A 23,433-nucleotide genomic window follows, 5' to 3' on the forward strand; every position below is an offset into this window, starting at 1 on the left:
GAGCTCTGGCAGGATGAAAGCACCCTGCCAAGCCAAAGCCTAGCGCTGCTGCTGCTGCTGCTGCTGCTGCTGCTGCTGCTGCTGCTGCTGCTGCTGCTGCTGCTGCTGCTGCTGCTGCTGCTGCTGCCCCGCGACCCTGCCAGGGACTTGCACGCCGCCTCTGCCTCCCTCATCCGCTCTGCAACCCAATGAACTGAGGCCAGCTATGACCCACAGTTTTTAGATGAGGAAGTAGCTGGGTGGGGTGTTGCCTTTTTGGTCCAAAGTCGCATGGCTAGAAATAGCAGCAGCGAGCTTGAGCGCGAAGCCAGGCACTTACAACCTCAATGCACTGAGCAGGGCTTGCTTGGGAACACGGGAGCGAGAAGCAGAACTGGATCCCATGAGAAAATGCAATGCAAGGTCAGGGCGAGGCAGGCTCAGCGCCTTGGAACTGGAAGCCGAGCACAGGTAAAGACGTCCAGGAGCAGCAGACGCTGGGGAGGCAACCGCAGGCCCAGCGAGACAGGAGGACCCACCTGAGCCCAGCACAGAGGCAGGCTGATACGCGGTGCAAAGCTCAGCAGCTGTGTGAATGCCGTCACGGCACGGTGCTCTGGGCCTCTCCCTAGGAGGCTGCTCAGCCAAGTGAGGACTTTTAAACAACCTCCCTCCTGCTTCAGAAAACAAGGCCTGAGACCAGAATGGGCTGGGCAGGTGCAACTGATTCCCTTGGCCTGGGAAGGGAGAACTCTATTGCCCCTGTCCTGAAGAAAAACTCTGTGCTAGGGAGATGGAGGGATGGTGGCTAGCCATCCTGAACTCCTGGCCCCCTTGGGGTGATGCTGGATGGGGCCAAGGGCTGGCCTGAGGTGTCAGCATCTATATTAGACATCAAAAAAATGGGGACATGATGATAAAATCTCATTCTGAAATCACATAGGTCACTATGGATTTGTCCAGGCCCATAGAGTAGAGAACACCAGCTGGGCCTTCGTGTGCACTATGTGCTCTGGGTGACCAGGACAAGTTGCTATATGTCCCTGTACTTAGCCATGCACTGCTCCATCACGCCCAGTCTCAATCGCCATCTCAGCTTGCCACCATCCTGCGGTGGGCAGGGCCAGCACCGCAGGCATTTTATTTCTTTAAGAATAATGTTTTCTTCTTCCTAAATAGTGAAGGAAACCCTTCCTATCATCTTGATAGCCAGGCAACACTGTCAACTGAAGCACTGTGGAGAGGGACATTGTCTTTGTGGCCCATTGCTCTCAATGGAAATGGGTGTTGGTAGGGGGAAGGCTCCGCAGGGGCAGGGGCCGAGATCCCCGTCCCTCCTGCTCAGTCTCCTCCCCTGCAGTACTTGGGATTGAATACTGAGCTCTATCTCTAGCCCTTTTTATTTTTTGAGACAGGGTCACACTAAGTTGCCCAGACTGGGCTTGAACTTGTGATCATCTTGCTTTAGCCTTCCAAGTAGCTGGGATAGGAGGCGAGTGCCACCGTGCTCAGCCTTCTACTCAATTTTGCTATGAACCCAAAATTGCTCTTAACACCTATTTTCTCAAGTTGGTGGACTCACCATGAAGCTAAGAAAGTTTATACTTCAAGGCCCTGTACTTGCAATGGCGCCTTCTCCAGAGTGGGTGGGTCATAAGCCACATGTACATACGGCATTATTCATTTTGTGACTTTTGTCCAAATATTTTTATCTTTATTTTTAGAAATTCTTCCAATAAAAACAAAAACTAAGTAAAACAAAACCAAAAGCTTGGAACTGGGGAGATGGCTCAGTAGAATAAACGCTTCCTTGGCAAGTGCAAGGGTCTGAGTTCAATCCCCGGTTCTGGAAAAAAAAAAAAAAAAAAGCTTCAGGCTTTCCCCATACCTCAGAAAAAAAAAAATCTCTTTAAATAAAAATATAAATTAAATCATCTCCGCTGGGCTTTTCCCAGAATACTGGTAGGCATGACCTGGTCCAACCAGAAGCACTGTAACACAGAAGTGGCCACCCATGGTTAGCAAAGCTAATGTCAGAACTTTCTCGAGGTGGAGGTAGATGCCTGGTGCATGTGCGGAAACATGACATCCTCCAGGCAGGATGAGATGGGCCTGGAACGGCTCTGAGCCCTGGGGGAGCTTCTCAAGGTGTGGTCTAGTATGAACAGGAGGCATCAGAGAGGGCCAGGTCCTCTCGGTTAGAGCCAAAACAGGCAGCTGGCAAGGCCTTGGCGCTCCGAGACTGATGCTGTACTCTGAGTACATGAGCTGGAAAGCCCCCTCCCTCCCACCTGAGCTGCAGCCAGGTGTGTCTGCAACGAGGGCAAGTGAGAGAGGAAGCTTTGGGCTGATTTAGCTCCAGTCCCCTTGTCAGCATTAAAAACATTTGCATTTTATATCCTCTTTTTTTTATGTATTTAGTACAGGGTCTCCAGGGTCTCACTGCACAGACCGGACTCCTAGTGATCCTCCTGTTTTCAGCCTCCCAAGCGCTGGGGTTATAGGCTTGCGCACCACACCCAGTCTCAATTGTGTCTCAGTGTGCTGCGGGGGCAGGGCCAGCAGCACAGGCATTTTATTTCTTTAAGAATAATGTTTTCTTCTTCCTAAATAGTGAAGCAGGGGCCGGGGAGATGGCTCAGTGGAATAAGCACTTCCCTGGCAAGAGTAAGGGCCTGAGTTCAATCCCCCGTTCCACAAAAAGAAATAAAAATAAAAATAAAAAAAAACTAAATAGTGAAGCAAACCCTTCTTAGCATCTTGATAGCCAGGCAACATTGTCAACTGAAGAGGGACACTGTCTTTGTGGCCCATTTCTTTCAATGGAAAAAACTCAACATGCTTGACAGCCAGACTAAATTTGCAGAATCTCAGATACATTTGGTTGTCTAACTTTCTTGCTAGAAAAAAAAGCCTACAAATCAACAAAAACCATTTTTGGAAAATTCTGCCCTAACACATTCTAAGGAGCGGATGAGGGTTAAGGTGCTAGTTACTGAGAATGTGATTGCTTCCTATTGCTCCCTGCTTAACATTTCTTGGGAGTCCTGTTGTCGCCACTCATGTAACCCATACTCAACAATCTGAGCTTAGTCCTTACTTAGCCCTTTCTCCAGATGGAAAAAACTGGATCTCAGCAACAATATGCCACCTGCCTCAGGTCACCTGGCCACTAAGTAACAGAGCTGCTGGATTCCAAGTCCAAACTCTGACCTCCCAACATTATCCCTGATCCCCACTCAAGGTTATTTTGACAGCACTAGAGACACAACAAAACTCTTATCTGTATCATGTTAACAGAAACTGTTACAGGCCACCAGCACAGTCTTGGGCTCACTAGGGCCAGTAGAAATGCACAGCTGGCCCCTGTATTCGTGGCCACCATCAACAGATGACACTGGTCAGCAAGAGACATGCTCTGTGGGAGCCCAGGGGACAGTCACCATGGTCTGTGGTCAGTGTTCAGATGACCAGTTGTCCACAGCCATCCCTCAGGGACAACTGAGGTCATATGCCATGCCCAGATGGCTGTGAAAGATGCTATTAAAAATCATCAATAAACGAGCTTCAGCTCTTGTTTACGCCATTTCCTGTAAAATCATTTCTGGGCCGTTGTTTACCATAATGGAGCTGTGAGTGGCAGGAAACTGGCTTGTTTTTTCCAATCATCTTTGGAGGAGGAGGGAGACATTCAGGCCCCCAGGTGTAGTGAGCATGATTCAGGACATCTGAGAAAGGAGAGGATGAATGGGAAGGAGGCTGTGTTGGAACAGCTGCGCAGCTGATGTACGTGCGTCTGTCCCTGTGAAATATTGTTCACTTCTGTTTGTTTCCATTCACATCCCTTTTTCCTTTGCACTCCATGGCCACTGGGAGGGAAAGAGCCAAGCCGTAAACTAGCATCAGGTCCTCACAGCTTGTGCTACCCACTGGAGAGAACGGCACCGCAGGCAGCGTGCAACCAGCACTCCGCCGAAGCCTGGAGACCGTACCTGATCCATCCAGATACGGCCCTTGCCCAACGAATGACTGCATGCAGAAAGCTTGTAATGAGTCCGCTGGGTGCACGAACCTATCTGTCCATCGGGAGGCCAGGCCCGTGACCCCCGCGGCCAACTAGGGGGAGGAGACTCAGAAGAAGCACAGCTGGGAGCCGTCTCCGGCCTTCCCATCACCTTCCAGGCGGACGCTCAGCACAAGAGGCCGAAGGGCAGGGAGCCTGAGAGCTGCTCCACACACCCCAACCAGAGTGGCAGGGGCTCAGCTCCCACCCATAGCCCAGACCCCTAAGGAGGCCCCGCAGATTCCTGTGTGAGGTGCCCTGTCCCTTCCTAAATGGTTTCCAAATGTTCCAAAAAAGGGGAGTCGTTCACACTCAAGAGACATAAATGAAAAGTGGTTTTTCTTTCTTTTCTTTCTTTGTTTTCTGAAAAAAAAGAATATTATTAATTGATCAAAATTAGTTGGTATGACAGAGACCCAATCCCTCTGCCAACTGGCTCGCCACTCTGGACTCTGGGGCGCCCTGGGTTGTCTAGGGACCCTTGTGGAAGCCATAAAAGTCCAAGTACAAACTACTAATGGCTTCCTCCAAAAGCCCCCAGGGATTAAATATTGTCCCCTTTGGGAGCTGACATGTCCAAAGAGTCCTCCTAAAAATGGTGTGCAGAGTTCCAGGACTTTAGGGTAGTCGACTAGGAAGCCTTGATCTCTTTGTCCTCCTACATGCGGTGCCAGGGGACTGCAAGCACTGGGCCCCGACCTCCTGCCGACAAGCTGAGGACTCTAAAACTCAGCAAAGCCTCTCAAAGAGGAGGCCCTGGGGTGATGCCAACTGCAGGGTCTGAAGGGAAGCCTCTGCTTTGTGTGAGTCTCTGGCAGTTAGCCTGAGGCTATCTGCTCCCCTCAGTCTTCCCTAGTACCCTGCAGAGCAGTGAAACCCCAGCGTGACTTTTCCCCTTCCAGCCATCCCTCACCATGGCCACATTCCTGGGAGCAGGAACATCTCAGGCTTTGGCCATCACGACGGTGAGAGGGTCCCTGTCTCACTGCCAAAGGAGATGTCACACTACCAGAATTTATATGCCAGCTTTCCTTGTACCAGCCTTTCCCAGGTTACCTCCCCACCCATTACTGCCCCATTAGTTGCCATGTGTTTTCCCCTAACTGTCACCAACCCACACTGCCTCTTTGTTAGCCTGCGACTCTCAGGCTGCCCCTCCCCAACAAGGGGCACGACTTAAACTTCTCATTGTGAAATATTTCCTCTCTCCTCTGCCCCCTCCCAGGGCCCTCCTCCAGCACCCAGAGCCATTAGTAAAACAAACCCACCAAAGGGGATCCTCTGCCATTTGCACAGCATGAGTGGACCCCCATGCTGCCCGGAGCCCCCCTTCTTCATGAATACACTTCCCTCCTTATTGATATTCCGCCAGTCCCCTCCTTTCCTAACCCTTCCCTGCTCGCCTCCTGGATCCTCTCTCTGCCGACAGAAGGCCTTTGTTGAAGGAGCAGAGAGGCGCAAACACCAGGGCTCCGAAGACAACCACGTCAGCTTCAAAGGGGGAAGTGAGTCATTGCTGCTCCGAGGGTTTCAAGGGCCTGGAGGGACAGCGGGTGGCTCTGCGGAGCACCTCTGTCCCCAACTAATCCTTGGGCTGCTTTGCCCAAGGAGAAACCTTCTGTCTTTTCACAGTTCAGACATCTTTCCCAAAGCAATTTGTTGATATTTATTTATTTATTTATTTATTTATTTATTTATTTATTGCAGTGCTGGGGATTGAACTCAGGACCCTGCGCTTGCCAGGCAAGCGCTTATTCTACTGAGCTATCTCCCCAGCTCTGATTTGTTGATTTTTATTGCTTCAAATTTAACTCCAAAATGTGAGCCAAAATCCAGGTCCGGTGAATGTTTATTATGCAGGTCACCACAGCCCCTTTGCTGAAAGGGCAGCTCCCAGCCCTGAGCCCCAACAAAGGCGGGGGCACCGCAGGCTCGTCTTCTGCCAGGTTCCTGCAGTTACAGGCACAGCGCTGTCCCACGCACGCTCTGGCCCCTGCCACTCCTCGCAAGTGGCCGCTGCTCCACAGCTCAGCTTCCCCAGCACCCACCCCCCTGCCCAAGTTCCCCTGGCAGCCCTGGCAGAAGCAGATTCAGCCGCTCCTCAGGCTCTTCCAGCGAGGGGGCCACAAGGCGAGCAGCCCGTCCCCAGCACAGCGCAACCGGCTGCCCCAAGCCTTCTGCCTACCGCAACCAGCTTCTGGAACAAATTGGGAACAAATTGGCTCCCTCGTCCTCACGACAGCCCTTTACATAGCTTGGAAAATTCCTCTTGGGCTTCCTCTACATTTTCTTTTCATCACACCAAACAGCCCCAGGCCACCTGACTCCATCTCACATGAAATGGTTCCCAGATGGCTCCCAACGTTCTTTGGTTCGTTGGCCTCCCTCCTCCGGAGCGTGCTTCGTGGCCTCCGTACAAACACCGCAATAAAGCGCAGATGCCATACTGAACATTATCCTCTGGATGCGCGTGGATCAGCGGGGGAGCACCGGCCGGTCCTCCGTCCTGCAGAGGGCCCTTGACTCCATGAATTCGGCCCAACTACATTCCCTTTCAGCCAGCTCACTGCACAGTGGACTCATCCTCAGCTTGATGCCAGAACAATTTTCATAACAAGGGCTGCCAAGCCAGACCTCCCCAGCCAGTGCTGGGACAGTCACATTAATGTTTATCAGTATTTAGCTTCACCTCATCTATTCTTTTCTCAAAGTAAAAAAAAAAAAAGAAAAAGAAAAAAATTTTAAATGGGCTGGGGATGTAGCTCAGTACAAAGTCCTTGGAGTTCAATCCCCAGTATTAAATAATAATAATAATAATAATAATAATAACCACAGGCTGGGGAGATAGCTCAGTGACATAAGCACCTGCCTGGCAAGTGCAAGGTCCTGAGTTCGATCCCCAGTACCTAGTAATAATAACAACCACAGTGCCTTTACCAAGTGCTCCATACCAATCATCCACTCTCCTCACAATACCTCCCAACACCTCACAGAGGAGGAAACAGATACAAAGAAGGGAAGTCACTTGTCCAGGGGCCCATACCTAACCATACCCATGATCACTGGAGGATAAAGGAAGATCCACGCCAAGACGCCTAGTCAAAACCTGGACGAGCTGCCAGAGACTGTCCTTTAATGGTACCTGAAGCCAGGACAGGGAGCACATAGCTCCACAGCTCCAAGCAGAAGGGTGCAGCCATGCTTCCAATCCCTGAGGGGCACAGTCCTCTAAAGAGAAGAGACCATGTGACAAACAGTGTCCTCCGCAAAGACATCCACATCCCAGTACCTGGAACCTGTGAGTAGGACACTTCCCGTGGCAAAAGAGGCTTTGCAGATGTGATTCAGACAAGGATCTTGGGATGGAGAGGTGAGCCACGCTCACGTGGGGTGCCCAGGCCACCTCCCCACCCCTCGACACATGATAGACTGGACTGAGCCTATGAAGCAATGCTGGAACTCAAACAACTGGCTTCATATCTTTGGACTACACGTCAAAGCCAATCACAGGTCAAGTAAAACAGGATTGCTGAAGAGCACTCAGTCTACCAAATCATCAAGCGCCTCCCACTGCACAGGAACTATTACAAAGAATTAGCAACTAGGATCGCATTGAATTAAAACAATTTTGCACAGCAAAGGAAACAACCAACAGAGTGAAGAGACAACCTACAGAATGGGGAAAAAATTACCAGCTAGTCTTCAAACAAAGGAATATAAGTCAGGCATGGTGGTGCACATCTGTAATCCCAGCACTTGGGAAGCTAAAGCAGGAGGATCATTACAAGTTCAAAAACCAACCTGGGCCACAAAGTGAGCCCAAGGTCAGCCTGAACTGCACAGCAAGATCTTGTCTCAAAAAAACAAAAACAAAGAAAGAAAGAAAAAGAGAAAGAGAAAGAGAAAAAAATCAACCAATAACAAATGTCCATGGGGCTGTGGAGGAAAAGGAACTTTTCTTCACTGATGGTCAAAACGTACCAGTATGACCACTATGGAGATCAGTATGCAGGGCCCTCAAAACCTACAACTAGAGGCTCCATTTGACCCGCCGTTCCACTCCTAGGTATCTTCCCAAAAAGAGTTACAGTATCATACCACGGCCATATATACACATCTATGTTTATAGCAACACAATTTATAATAGCTAAATCTCGGAAACAGCCCAGATGCCCATCAACAGATGACTAGATAAAGAAAATATGGCATTTATAGATGATGGAGTATTACTCCATGAGAAAGAAGGCTAAGCTCGAATTACTTGTCAGCAAACAGATATACCATAAGGTCATAATCTTAAGTGAAATAAACTGGACACACATGTTTAAGTACCACATTATTTGTCTTGTGCGAGGAGCTCAAAGGGTAAACGAGGTGCATAATGGAGAAGAGATGCTGGGAAGTAGGAAGGACATGCTCAAATGGGGGGAGGAAGGCAAGAGGAAAGGAAGCAGAAAAGAAGGGAAGCTGGAAACAGCGCTTTTGTTAGTGGTAGAGGAAGGAGGGCTGAAGGGCGGGAAAGGGAGCAGGAAAAAGCAAATCAAGGTATAGTACGTACAGGTACAAATCCCTTGTAATGAATGTGATCAGTATGTCTGATTAATATGTACTCATGAAAAATAGAAAGTTAACGAAAAAGAACACATACTCAACGGAGTAGCTAAATGAAAAGACAAAATAGTGACAACCCAGTAACCCTTCTCCTCCAGCCTCTGGGCAGTGCCTGCAGTGGGGAGAGGGCTGGCTTGCGGGCCTGCTGGCCATCCATCAGGGAAGCCCAGCGCCCTGAGTCCCTGCTGAGCCTGCTGGGGGTCGGGCCTGGCCCAGGGTCCTGAGGGATCTGAGGAATGCCAAGGACTTAGGGTCCAGCCACCAAAAATGGACCACAGAGTGGAGACAAGCTAATGCCTATCTGCTGCCAAGTTGATGAAGAAAAGCAAGCGCTCCGTGTGCATAGCGTTGCTCAGCCAGCCAAAGAACAGATGTTTTGACACGTCCTACAACCAGAAGGCACTCAGAAACCCAATGCTAGTCAGGCGGGATGGTGCACACCTGTAATCCCGAGCTCTGTGGAGGATAAAGAGGAGGAGCACCGGGAACCTGAGACCAGCCCCAGCCCGGGCGACACAGTGAGTTCAAGGCCAACCTGAGCTACTTAGCAAGACCCTGCCTCAAGAAACAAAAATAAACAAAAAGAAAAATGTAACGCTAAGAGAAATAAGCCAGTCAGAGATGGGCAGGCTCCGTGTGAGTTCATTTGGGTGATGTATTTAGAATAGGCAAATCCAGAGAGACAGAGTTGAACAGAAGCCCCCAGGGGCTAGAGGTAGGGGCGTGAGGCATTGCTTAATGGGAAGAGAGGTTTTGCTGGGATGATAAAAAAATGTTGGATGGTGACAGTTATGCAACTTTGTGAGCACATTTGTTGTCACTGAGTTGCATACTTATAAATGGTTTAGATGATTAATGTTTTGCATCCTTTACCACAGTGAAAAAAATGAAAGAAAAGGGGGTGCTGAGGAAGGAACAATCCATTATATCTGGTAAGGAGGACCTGAGGAAGGGGTGACAGAGGCAGGGTACAGGCAGGCAAGGAAGAGCCTGAGGCCTGCCGGGATGTCGGCCCCTCCTCCCAGCTCCATCCCCAGTGCAGAGAACCCAGGGGAGGGGTGAGGCCACTTCCTCCCAGTCCTCTGCTGCTCCAGAGCTCCGTGGCTCCCTCTGCCTACCACCTATTCCAGATGCCTCGTTCTAGAACATTCTAAGTCTAGACCCCATCTACACTTCCGTCCAGGCTGAGCTTCACACAACTCGCTAGTACCTGGGGCAGCTGTCACCCCAGTCTTACAGCCACTCTTCCTCTGGAAAGTTCTCCACTCTCCTCCCACCCACCCAACTCCCATAACTCAGTACCAGACACCTCACGAGCAATCTTTCTTCCTCTCACCTCTCTAGTTTCTCCCATTATCTCAGATGAAGACTGCGGGAGGCCCGGTGAGTAAGAACACAGCCTCCAGAGTCACGCTCCGTGTCCCAAGCCTAGATCCGTCAACAGCTAGCCACACGACAGATCTGCTTAATCCCTCCAGCCTCCATTCTCCCAGCTGCAGAAGGAGATAATAATAGCTAGCACTCGTCGCACAGGACTCCATGGACTGTATTTGGCATGTACGCACTTGACAGATGGGAATTATCATCTTAACAATTACTTATTGCTTTGGTGTTAAATTTCATTTTAGAAAATATTTGTATGTTAGCTTCTGCATTTTTAAGTGCCCTATTTAACCAAAAAACTAAACCCTGTTTCTTTAACTTTTCTCCGTTTCCCAGCAGCCCCCTCTTACATGCACACCTCTACTCGGTGGAATCTTCTCTGCACTTGGGAATCAGACTCATCCAGATCTGGGCAGCGCTGCAGGACAGGAAGGCTTTCACACCTCGGGCCCCTGCGCATGGGGCCAATGGGACACTGCCTCCTCTGGGCATTCTCCAGGGGCCCCCTGGGGTTCCCTCGCTGTCTGTGCTTGTGAAGGCCTGCATGGTTCTGCGCCTGCCAGAGACAGAGCGGGCTTCAAGGCCTGAGGCACGGTGCCAGGGCCGTGTGGGGGACACTCGTCCATGCTGGGTGCAGCAGCACGCTTTGGCATGCGAATGTCAATCTCGGGCTGCTGCTCTCTCTGGAAGCCCAGTGGGACACTTTTTCACTCCAGCCCTGACAGCAGGCACGGAGGCAATGATTGGAAAGCACTTTCAGAGACGCAGTGCTCCGTAATTGCCGACTCATAATCCCAAATTGTTCTCAGCGTGGCTGAGGGAGGTGGGGCGCCTGCTCGCAGCATCTTGGATCACATGCTGAAACCAGGCCCTGCAGAAGCTAACGGGGATTCTAGCCTCTGGGTTCCTGCCTGAGGCTTGCCAAGTGTGCCAGAGAACAAGGCCTCTCAAATAGGGACCCAAGGAAAGGGGGAATCCAAAGACCAGGAAGATGGCTCCGTGGAGGAAGTGCTTCCCTGGCAAGCACAAGGGCCTGAGTCCGATCCCCAGTCCCCCCAAACAGAAAAGGGGATCCATAAAATGACCCATCTTTCCACATGGAAAGAGCCAGGATCCCTGAGGACCACGACCCTAACCACCTATACAGAGTCCACCAAAAAAATGTGTGCACACTTCAACACTTTGCCCTGCTAATATATGTCCAGAAGCTACGACCACCACTCAAGTACCTCTTATAACTGTGGAGGCCAAAGGCCATTTGTATTAATCTCATGGGAAAAAATAAATAAATAAATAAATAAAAATCCTATAGGGCTGGCCAAATAGCTCAGCAGATTAAAGGCGCAGGAACTTGGGGTTTGATCCCTGCGCCTGCTGTGCCGACTCCACCCCCAGGCACACTGAGACGCAATTGAGACTGGGCTTGGTGGCACATGCCTGTAATCCCAGCTCTTGGGAGGCTGTAAACAGGCGGACCACTACAAGTCTGATCTAGTAGTGAGACCCTGAACACCCTGCAGACCCTTCCCTAAAATATAGAAAAATAAATGCATTCATCTCATGCTGTCTCAACAAACTTAGTATTAAAATATTTATGCAAGCTTTTTTTTCCTTATGTATGTATACATTTCTTGGCAGACCCTCTATTTTTACAAACTCCCGCGAGACAACTCACACTCACTTTGGGTACTGATGATTAGCTGTAAGCAGGGTGGACCTGGGTTCGAATCTCAGCGCTGACTTTTACTGCCTAAGAACTCTAGCATGTCACTAGGTCCCCAAGATACTAAATAGTGTTCCCCGGGAAGATATATTTATAAAGATTTCACAGTCGGGCTGGTAAGATACCTCAGCGATCTAAAGCACCTACTCAGGCAAGCTTAGGCAGGCGCGGGGGACCGCAGTTCCATCCCCAGTACCACCTACCACGCCAGCCCCACCCTCAGGGTGGGCTAAGCCAGGAGAAAAAAAGATTGCACAGTCAAATAAATTTGGGGGTGCTACACTCACCATTGCCACCGAGATAGTTCACGTAAATGCAGTCAAGGGCTGGAAATCCCCTGGTAGGACCCCAGTTGAAGCAGCAGTCCCCTCACTGTCCAGGAAGGGAAGCTGCTTTCTATCACTGAGGCAGGAGCATCCCGTAGGCCCGCTGTCTCGCGGGACCCAGCTCACGAAGTTCCTCCCTGGGAGAAGGGAGGTCTACACAGTGATGGACTGCAGCCTCGCATCCCAAGGGCCCTGAGGCAGTTCCGGCAGGAAGGAAGCCCTGGACCAGCAAGGCCTGCTGGGAGCCCCACTCCTCGCCCGCTACGCCTCTGAACCACTGGTGCAGTTCCACAGCTCTGGACATGTCACAATAACGAGGTCACCTTCCTGCTTCGGGTAATTTCCCTGAGAGGCAGGACAGATTCATTTTTAACAGGTCTTCAGTTCAGCAGAAAATGCCCTCCTGCGTCTGAGTGGGGTGGGGGCCAGCCGGCCGGGAAGCTTTGTTCTTCTGACCAGGGCTGACAGTTTAATTAAACCCAGCTTGAGACAGGGTCGCAGGGGTCAGGCATCCTTCAACAAGGCTCAGGCAGAATCTCACAGCCACCACGTCTCCCCATGCACCCGGCCCCTGTTAATGAGTTATCGTGGTCCTTACAGAAGGGGTATAAATAAGGGGGAACAAATGCCCCAGGCTGCCCTTAACCACCCACCCCCACCCCTTCCAGGCTCAGCAGAGATGCAAAAGGCTGATCTTGTCAAGACCAATATTGGTTTCAAGGTGAAAAGGAAACCCAGAGGAACTGAGTTCCCGCAAGCAGCTCCAGATGAGAAAGGGATACAGCCGGCCAGAGGAGTTAGATGGGGAGGCTGGAGGCTCGGGGCTAGGTGCTGACACTCCCCTGCCCCTACCTGAACACGGGATGAGATGGGGCTGTAGTCACCTTTCACCTGTGTCCCTCGAGCTCCAACCTCAACTCCTGTATATGTTCGTGAGAACAGCATCTCCGGGGGCTGACTGGCAGCTGATGGAGCGGACCCCAAACCCATGTCGCCTGCTATTTGTGTGTAACTGCTCCCTGCAAGAGACACTGACACAGTGGGCCAAGCATCTGCCTCCCTGCCCCCATGTAGGTGCCATGGAGCACTGATGAGAGACTGTCACCTCCCGGAGAGGCAGGCTACACTTGTCTGTCTCACACAGGGATCACTCCAGGGCTCTCAGCACCTAGTACACAGCCTGCCTGTTGAAGGCCCTCCAGAACTGTGGGATGAGTGGATAGGTGGTAGCAGGCAGATGGTGGGAGGAGCAGGTGAATGGAGGGTGGACGGGGGGCACGGGGTCAAGAGTCTGAGTAGGTGTGTAGAGCTGCGTTGGTAGTAAGTGGTGGGGGTTGCTGCGTCGCCGTGTGGAGTATGTGCAGATGGGCGGCTAGGTGTGAAGGAGCTGGGTGGGAGGGGAGGGGATGAAGGGATGCGTAGCCATGGCAGATGAGAGGCCTGACTGTGGGCCTGGTGGATGGACGAGCTGGAGGCCAGGTAAGTGCGTGTAGATATATAAGGGCGGGCACGGCAGATCAGTGGCGGTACAGGAGGTGGGCGGATGGTGGGTGAGGGTGGACTCTGGGGGTGCTGACACATGAGGATGAACCTCAGTGATAGACAGACTAGGCTCAAATTTGGCTCAGCTCCAAAGGCATCTTGCAAACCACCTGAGCTGGCATTTTCTCATCCATAAAACTGCGGAAGTGCTTACCTCACAGAGATGCTGTGCTGATGGTAGCAGATAGCCCCGTGACTTGCTCAGCATGAGCCTGGCGCAGAATGACCCTCCTTCATTCTGACCACCCATTCGTATAGTGCTTATGGTTCCTGAAATGCCCGTCCACTCGGGGAGGTGGAGGCGGCAAGAGGCTGTGGCGGGCAGACTTGCTTCACCTGGAGGTGTCGTTAGCCACAGAGGAGTGGGCACTGCTCTAGAGGAGAGGGGTGCTGACAGCAGAGCTGTCCCAGCCTCCGTGGAAGCAGAGACTTCTGGGTAGAGACCAAAGAACATCGCTGGGTAAGGTTCCCCCTGCCTCGGCATTCAAGACTACCAGTCGCAGATTTTGGCCTTTCTCCTGGCCATTGGACCACAGCCTCCTTTCATACCTCTGCAGACCACAAAGGAAAGCCCAGACCCTTGGGTAGAGGTCCCTGCAGTCAGTGCCAGGGACTGAGTCTTAGTTCAGAGGTCAGGTGGGGGGAGGCCGGGTCCCCACAGGAGGAAGCTAACAGGGAGGCTGCTCATGTGCAGGGTCGCCTCGGGGCCGAGCGTCCAGCATGGCAATGCCAGCGTAGGCTCACCGGAGAGTCGTGGCACGTGCACAGGGACGTGAAAGGAGGAGGCACTTCTCATTAACCTGCGCATCAGTCCCGGGAGGTAGCCCTCGCTGTCTCTGTCCCCCAGAGGAGCAGGCAGGCCCAAGAGGCGAAAGGAAGCTCTGCGACACCAAACTGCTACCTTTCGACTCAACTCAGACCACAGAGCCTTCTCAGGCCTCATGAAAACTGGCGGGTTTCCTGCCATAAAACTAATACAGACTTCTTAGAGAAAACCTGGGAGACACAGAAAAGAAAAATCATCCACAGACACACCCTGCTGGCAATCTACAGTCATGTTTCCAGGTGGTATCGAGGCGGATTTGTTCAGCGGGCATACTGTCTACACAGCTTTGCACCCTGGCTTTCGCCAGCACCAACATTTATCTGCATCATTTGACATTTCTCATGAAGGCCATTTTTGGTGACTACATAAATATTGATATGCCCTAATTTACTTAATTATTCCCCCACCAATCCTGACATTTAGGTTTCTTCCTTTTTAAAAACATATTCTACACAGTGCAGTAATGAACATGTTTGTGCTTAGGCTTTATTACTTGTTCAGGGTACATCCCCAAAGGTGAGATTTCTAGACCAGCGTTAAGCAACTGTCAGGCCCTTCACGCACCCTTAGAGACCTAGTATCTAGTTCGAATCTGTCATCAAATTGCTGTGTGGCCCCAAGCAAATCACCTCTCTGGGCTACCGACCCTGCATTTGGAAGGAATGAACAGAGTACCACAAGGAATACTAAGAAAGCCCGGGCAGTAGAAGGACTCCAACCTCTAGGTGCTACACTAACGGCCCCATCAGAAGCGCGGACCGCCTCATGCTCCGCACACACCCTCCTCAGCGTTTGGTCTCTCAGGTCGCCCTCCTGCTGATTTAGCATGGCCTTGGCCCGGAAGGCTGTACTTTGCTCCAGGTGGAAAGGATTAGCTCCGAAGGCCTCCAACGCAGGGAAGAGGTCACAGGTGAGAGCCTGGAAACACCAGAAGGACTGCCTGCCCGCTCTATCCTGCGCCCTAAGGGAATAGGTCCCACTTCCACCTTCTGAAAAGGCAAAGGGTCCACAGCATCACCGCACAGCTCACCAGCCAGGGGCAATCGCCAGACTTAAGGTGGCCAGGCAGATTCCTTCTCCCAAAAGCGTGGAGTTGGAATCCGAGACACTGGGGGGCGTGGGGTCGGCACCATGGCTCACCCAGGTGCTGGCAGAACAAAGATGGTGACAATAAGCCCAGGACCTGACTCTGCAGGGAGGAACGGCCCATAAGGTGAGTGTTTGGAACTAGAACCATCCTTACATCTCAGGCGCTATCACAGCCAGTGGACCTCATTTTCCATCTTGGGGTGTCCAGGAGCCTACTGGTCACGTCCCTGCAATGCCACCGCCCACCTCTACTACCACAGCCCTTGAGATTTCTGTTTCTGCAATAAAATGTGCTTGGATAAACAAACTGAAGACTTAACAGAAATGTCTGTCAGGGCAATAGGTTTGGGGAAAGGAGTAGGCAAATGTTTAGGGGGGCAAACAGCACTGCTGAGGATTGAACTCAGAGCCTTGAGCACGCTAGGCAAGTGTTCCACCACTGAGCTATGCCCACAGCTCTGCTTATCTGATCTGGATAAAGGGTCCTAATAGGTTGCCCAGGCTGGACTTAAACATGCCCGATTCAGCTTCCTGAGTAGCTTAGATTACAAGGCATCCCCAGCATGCCTAGCTAGCAAATACATTTTTAACCACTCACTCCTATAACCACCTCCAAACTGAAAAACTTAATAAGCCCAAAACCTGGAGGCAAAATAAGGTTTGTCCTGTCATTTTCTGCAGACAGTGCCCTGGAAAGTCAGCCTAAACCGGAGGACTGCAGGCTGCACTGGCCTCAGACGAGAGCCCACGTCCTGCGCTGACACGGGCAGGGACGCGCTGCCTGAGACACTTCCCCAGAGGCTGCCTGAGGGGCACACTTTACTTACAGAGGAGGTTAGAACCTGCCAAGAGGCCAGGTGCAGCACATGCCCAGCATGGGAGAGGCCCTGGGTTCAGGCTCCCTGCCCCAAAATAAAAAGATAGAAAGGTCAAGAGGAGAATTAAAGAAGTCATCACCGGGCTGGTGAGATGGCTCAGTGGTCTAAAGCACCTATTTAGAACAAGCTTAGCAAAGCACAAGGACCGCAGTTCAATCCCCCAGCACCACATGCCAGCCAGCCCTGCCCCCAGGTGGGCTGAGCTGGCCACACACAAAAAATAAATAAATAAATAGAAGTCATCACCCTTCACCCTGGACTGGCTGTGTCCCTGCATGAGGAACATCTGCTTCCAAGACTGAGCCCTGGAAGGAAGGGCAGTGAGGAGCAGGGCAAGCTCTGGCTCAGGAGCCAGGGAATACACCCCAAGGGCCCCGATGGGCGTTTCTGCTCCCCTGCCCCTCGTGGCTCCCGCCCTGGAAGTGCCAAGAGCCAGTGTCACACAGCCTCTTCTCCACTCCAGGGAGTCCTCGCTCCTTCAAGGCACGGGTTAGACAGAAGTCAGAAAGTACTTCATCCTGACCCCAAGGAGATTGCTTCACTGTCCCACACCGTCTAACCACAGCAAAACTAGGAGACACTGCCTGCCTCACTGATCAAAGGTGTTAGGCTAGACAGGGAGGACTGGTGCACCAAGTCCCCTGAGGGCTGGTCACTACCCCTGGGACAGCACGGACACTCAGTGTGGGCCACCTGAGGCTGGGGGCCTCCATTTAGCCTGCTGAGACCCAACAATAAGAAAAGCAGGCTCTGAGAAGTTCAATTCCTAAGACTTTCAGAAATTCCGGCTCCATGACCTCCTGCTCTCCAGGCCACTTCTGCACTCTCCTGGGGATCCCGTTCACTGGCCACAAGCCAGCCACTCACTGCCACTGCTCTCAGAAGGGGAGCCAGGGCAAGCAGGCTGCCAGTGGCCCCAGTGCAAGGTAGAATTTTGACCTAGAGAAAGAGATACTTGCAGAGTTGTTGTCACCAGCAGGAGGTCATTAGGAGAGATGTAGACCCCCTTCCTACAGTGAAGATGGGTAGAAAACTTCCCAGAGGGCTGGCAGGTGCTAGATTCTGATTCACCTGGGAGACCTCAGACATTTTATTTTTATTTTTGGGTTTTTTCAGACATTTTAAAATCAATGGGGCCGGGGAGATGGCTCAGTAGAATAAGTGCTTGCCTGGCAAGTGCAAGGGTCTGAGTTCAATCCCTGGTTCCGCAAAAAAAATTAAAAAATAAAAAAAAAATAAAATCAATGAGGAAAAGTCAAAGCAGCTACCCACAGACTAGTGCCAACTGTCAATGTTGGATGGGCTCTGAACCCTGATGGGGCAGGACAAGATCAGCCTGTCCTGGGGGGAAGGGACTCAGGCAGGCAATGGCAGAGAGGAGGCCAAAAGTGTGCAGGGCTAGGAGTGCTAGGGAGGGAAAAGATAGAATGAAACTAAGAGAAAAGAAGTTCAGAAAGATGTCCACAGGGGCCAGGGAGATGGCTCAGTAGAATAAGCGCTTCCCTGGCAAGTGCAAGGGCCTGAGTTCAATCCCCAGTTCTGCGAAAGAAAGAAAGAAAGAAAGAAAGAAAGAAAGAAAGAAAGAAAGAAAGAAAGAAGTCTGCAGAACGGCAGAGCTGTGGTAACGTTTAATAAAGCCAGCTGAGAGAAAGACAGGAGAGGGAAAACAGGGGATTCTGGGAACAAGTTAGCACAGGGCCAGATGCTCAGAAAGCCCTGTGCCTTTGGCAATCAATAATAATAATAATAATAATAATAATAATAATAGTAATAATAAGGCACCTACTGTGCCTGAAACTGAATGAAAGAGCCATCTTGCTAGCTACAAAACTGGAGACCTAGGGTCACAAAGGCCAGTGAAAGGATCATCACTCATGGCCACTAAAGAGCACCCCAGGTCAAAGGAAGGAAAAGCCAGGAAGTGACCAGAGAGGCCATTTGAACAGACAGGAAATTAGAGTTGGGCTGAGAATACAAAAGCTTGCGCACAAGATCAACAACAAATTCTCAATCCCTGGTACCACATGCCGCGCCAGCCCCGCCCCCAGGTATGCTAAGCTGGTCACTGAGTCCCGGTGTATCGGCGCACTCCTATAATCCCAGTGCTGGGGAGGTTAAAACAGGGGGATCACTACGCATCCGAGCTGTATAGGGAGGCCCTGTACCAAATACATTAAAAAAAAAATTCTGGAGCTTCCTGGAGACCAGTGGGCTTTAGTGAGAGGCCTGAAAACCATGGCAGAGGTAGGAAGGCCCCACTGTGCTTAGTTCAGAGAGAGGAGACCAAGCACCGCACTCAGGAGCCCCAAGCCAGGCCTTAGCACCTGCGCAGGGCAGGCTGGTGGTCCCATCCTCCCCACTGCTCTGCTTGCGCCTCTCTCTCTACCCAGGGAAGCAGTGGCAGCCCTCACATCTCACAGTGCCTTGCTGCACAAGAAGGTCTCAGTCAATAGTTCTACAGTCGTGAATAACAATAATTAAAATCTCCCAACTCAAAATTCAAAAATCTAACAGCCCCCCCAAAAAAATAATTAACATGAATATGTGTTTGTGCTAAGTAGTTATTGAAAGCAAAGTTGAGAAAAACTGGGGTTACTTGAAAGTAGATATAGGATTCAAAGTTACGAATTTTCTACTATGATGGTGTGTGCAGTAATGGAACCGGTTTCCTGGGAAGTGGTAAATTTTCCATCATGAGGGCCACATGTTAAGGACATGCAGAAGAGATTCCTTAGTAAGTCTCAAAGGTCTTGTCCAACTCAAGATCGCCTAAAATAAATTTTACAGTAGAACAATCTGAGATATATCTGGAAAATCACAAGGCAGCAGAATTAGCAACCAGACTTTATAGTTAAAAGAAGTACACTTAAGGCAAATGAAAATGTACATTTACAGACTGTTTAATATGCTCCACATTACCCTAAAAGCTAGAAAGAGCTGAAACTACTAAGAAGCTCAAAAAGGGCCTAATTGAATGAATGAACAAATGAATGAACGAATGGTCAGCACAGGGAAGGTTACCAAACGCAGTGAGAGATGCGTGCGAACGGCCCCTAAGAGGCTGATGGCACGGTTGGCACCTGTGCCTCACCCCCAGGGTCAACCTGCCTTTCCCAGTCCAGAGCTCGCAGGACTGAATGGGCTGGGATTCTTCCCGTGCTGTCCCTGGAGAAGTGTCCCACAGCCTTCCCACAGAAACGCCCAGCTAGTAATGCCCGGAACCGGTCCAGCCCAATAGGGCGTGTGGGGCCAGGGCCCCAGCGACCAAGCCCTGCCCCTCCCACGGGTAGAGGCAAGATCACGAGCACCACTCACAGTCTGGACAGAGCCTGGTTGTTCTGGAACAGCAGTTCTGGCAACATGTGCAGCTGGTTCCGGTTCAGTCGGCTGAAAAAGAGAAGGAAGGAAATCACCTACCCGCTCAGGAAATCACAATGACTTCTCAGAAGCACCAAATGCAGTCACTGGGGCCACTCAAGTCCCAGCAGGGTCAGCACGTAATCACAGGGCAATTACCTCCCCTGGGCCACAGTTTCATCTGTAAAGTGCAAATTCAACCATCCAGCATTTGAAGGACAAGGACAAAACATCTGTGACAGAATATCCCTGTGTGTTCCAGTCCCACCCCCTTCACAGCCCTGAATACCACAGGCAGCAACCTTGCCCATCTGCTGTGAACACCGTCTCTGCCTGACAGCTGGATCCCTGGAGTGCGAGGAGCCCAGCTGCGAGGGAACAGCCAAGCATCTGACTTCTGAGCACCTCCATCTGCAGGTGGCTAGGCGGTGGCTTAGGGTTTCTATCACTTCCTTTAGGTCTTTTTTTCAAAATGAAAATCATTTGATTTATTGTGTTATTATCAATGAAAGTACAGCCTTTAAAAAAAAGCACCTTCAAATAATAGCAGACAGGGAACCCACCTGTGACAAAGCTGAACAAAAAAAGGGGACACACATGAAGGACCATTTTGTATCTGTATATACAAAACAGTTAGGCTAGATTATAGCTACTTTCTCTTAATTCATTGAGAAGAAAGATTTGTACTAATAGTGTTTGTGGACAGGACATCATGTCTGCATCTTGTACAATGAATAACCACTACGAAGACAACAACATGCAATGTATTAATTATTGAAACTGTCCTACTAATCGGTGTTGAAACTGTCTCATTGCTATTTGTTTCTCAGCAAAATTAATTTTTAAATAAGGTGCTCACCTGTATTTGGGGGAGTAAAGTATTGAACTCAGGCAGACACTGTACTGCTGAGCTATACCCCCAGCTCCTCACCTGTATTTTTCTAACTCAACTGTGCCTTTAAAGACCAAAAAATTGGGATTTAGGGTTTTTTTCTTTTTTTGGGGGGGTGGATTGCTGGTGATGGGAGGATCTCCTCCATTGCAGGCAAGTACTCCCTCCAGCTTGGAGCCACATCCTGGTCCTCCCTTCTAATGGCTTAGTAGTAGTGTTGAGAGGTCTGAGAAGGTCAGACAGAGAATTTTTCAGCATTATAACCACAGACAGGAGGGGTAAGGTGGCTCTGGGGACAGCCTGACAAGAAGACATAACACAGAAGGCCCCAGATTTGTTCTGGGAAAATGGCCAAGTTTAGCCAGACCCAACTCTCCCACCTGAGTAACTAATTCTTTGGCCCCTGACTTTAGGGTAAAACAAAAGATACTATCTAAATTTTTAAAAACTATAGTAGACAACATTAAAAGTTACTAAGTATTATTCAGCCTCTACTACACAGCAGCTCAGCCTGTCAAGAGATCTGGCAAAGTACAGAAATTACGGAACCTTGGTCTGTGGATGGCCAGCAGGCGACCACCCGAGGGAGGGGTGGCAGAAGTGGCACTGCCTCCGACACCAGCCAACCCGGGGACTGACATGCACGCTGAGCCTGGAGAGGCACTAATGTACCACGCAGCCACAGCCACAGGTCCACAGCATGGTCTGAGTTACACACTAAGACCGCTGTGAGCACTCACTTAACACACTACGATAAACCAGCTCAGCAAAAATGTTCTCCTGGAGGGAGAGAGGAAGACACTTAATTGTATGGAGCCAGCAATGTCCCGCCTGTGGCTACCTCTGTGAAGGTCATCTTTCTCCTGATAAGTGAAAACTGACATTGCCACCACATTAGGGACTGTCATGGTCCAATACAGTTCAGACAAGCACACCCACAACTTTAGAGAACCAGCTGAAGACTTTAAAGGGCAGGTTCCAGTGAAGTGCGTGGTTACCCTGGGGCAGGGCTAGGGAGGATCACAAATACAATCCTAAAACAACTGGAATAGGCACAAGCCCACTCCATGTTCCTTAGCCCCAGTCCAATAAATTAATCTTGTATTTACAGCGTCTGATAACCACTGCCTTTTGTTTTCTCCTAAGACTGTCTTGTTTTTCGGGCTTCCATTGTTGAAAAACGTTTAGAGGCATTATGGTTTGTGTCCAGATTCCCCGCCCAAGCCTCATGCAGTCATGGCCGAGCTTCTAGAGGTTTTGATTCATGGCCCAATGCTGGATTATGGTGTGAGTGCCACCCGCCCTGGGAGGTCACCTGCATACAGAGTAGGGGAGGGAAGGAGGTCTGTCGGCTGCTGCTCGGCCTTTCGCTCTTGCTGTTTTGCTGTTTTCACCATGAACTTCCGCCCACTGCCATGTGCCACTCTGCCTTGGAGCCAGCCAAGTATGGACTGAAACCTCCACAAACTGTGAGCCAAGTAAACCCTTCCTTCCTTAATTCTGGGCTTCACGTATTTTGTCTCAGCAATGAGAGAAAAGTAACCAAGGCAGAGGGGAAAAGAATTCAACGCCTAGTCTAAAGTGAAGGGAGCCTGCACAGTGGGGACATGCAGGTGACTCCAGGAGTGAGCGCCCCAGGATTAGCCTTCACCACACGCCAGCCACTAGCACAAGGGCTCTGCAGACGTTCCTCATCACCCAGTGGGAAAGCAGAGAGAGAAGATGCGCTTCCTTCCCATGGATCTCTGTCAGCAACGCCCTCCATCCACGCACACCCCCGCCCTCAGGGAAGGGTTTGCTGGCACCGTCTTGCCTCGTAGAGGGCTTTTCATCAGTGCCCACTGTTCATTGGTTGGTGCTGTTGGGTTGTCTGTCTTGGATAGGTGAGGGAACTGGGATGCTAAGAGGCGACTGTCTCACGCAGGTCATCGCTGGACAGCAGCTACGGGAGTCCAGGGCTCCCCCTCGGCAGCCGCCTGGCCCACAGCGAGGCTGATCCTGCTCCCTGCTGTCCCAGCGCAGCCAGCAGGTGCCCTGCACAGCAGTCCTCCCCAGCAGCAGCCTCACTCCTCCGCCTCCACGCCTGGGCTTCCCACCTGCCGCCAGAACCGGCTATGTGTCTCCTCAAACTTGTTTATCCTATTCATAACTCTTCATAATTAGATATTCATTATTATTCATAATTATAATTAAATTTGATTAATTTGATTCATAAGTGAATTAAATAATAGTGAGAAAAGAAAGGCTTGTCTCTATGAAATCTGAATACTTTGGAAAGATCCAGTAAGAAGGAAACCTAACATAAGTCTTCACCCAGATGGCCTCCAAGGACCTTTAAAATTTTTTCATTCTACCTTCAAGAAATCAAAACAAAAAACCATAAAGATATATTCATGAAGCTGGCCATGGTGGTGCACACACGTGATTCCTGGTCTCTGGGAGGCTGAGGAAGGAGGATTGCATGTTCAGGCCCAGTCTCAGCCACATAGCAAGACCCTGCCTCGAAACCAAAAACTGAAAAAGGTTGGGGATATAGCTCAGTGCTACATCAAACACCCGACCCCTGCTTCTGCCTAAGCAGTGCTTTAATCTGCTGAGCTATCTGGCCAGACCAACATTGCCACGTTTTAGCTGAAAATGAAATGTTTGTAGTATGTATGGCCTTTTTAGGACCCCTGCCTTCAGTCACGCATTCTGATCAACTGATCAGCACTGGTGTCTGATGAGTTCAGAGAGGGCAGCCACTGAATCAACCACTCACAGA

The 23,433-nt window shown here is 50.6% G+C and overlaps 1 protein-coding gene across 1 annotated transcript in view; it reads right to left on the reverse strand.

The window, feature by feature from the left end:
* Positions 1–23,433, reverse strand: part of Slit1 (slit guidance ligand 1) — a 166,256-nt gene that overhangs the window by 116,814 nt on the left and 26,009 nt on the right. Inside the window, exon 4 of the mRNA XM_004625506.2 lies at positions 19,736–19,807. Coding sequence (XP_004625563.1) covers positions 19,736–19,807 — 72 coding nt within the window. The remainder of the gene's footprint in view (positions 1–19,735; positions 19,808–23,433) is intronic.

Source organism: Octodon degus, unplaced genomic scaffold (assembly GCF_000260255.1).
Source record: "Octodon degus isolate 3935 unplaced genomic scaffold, OctDeg1.0 scaffold00010, whole genome shotgun sequence".
Lineage (NCBI taxonomy): Eukaryota > Metazoa > Chordata > Mammalia > Rodentia > Octodontidae > Octodon > Octodon degus.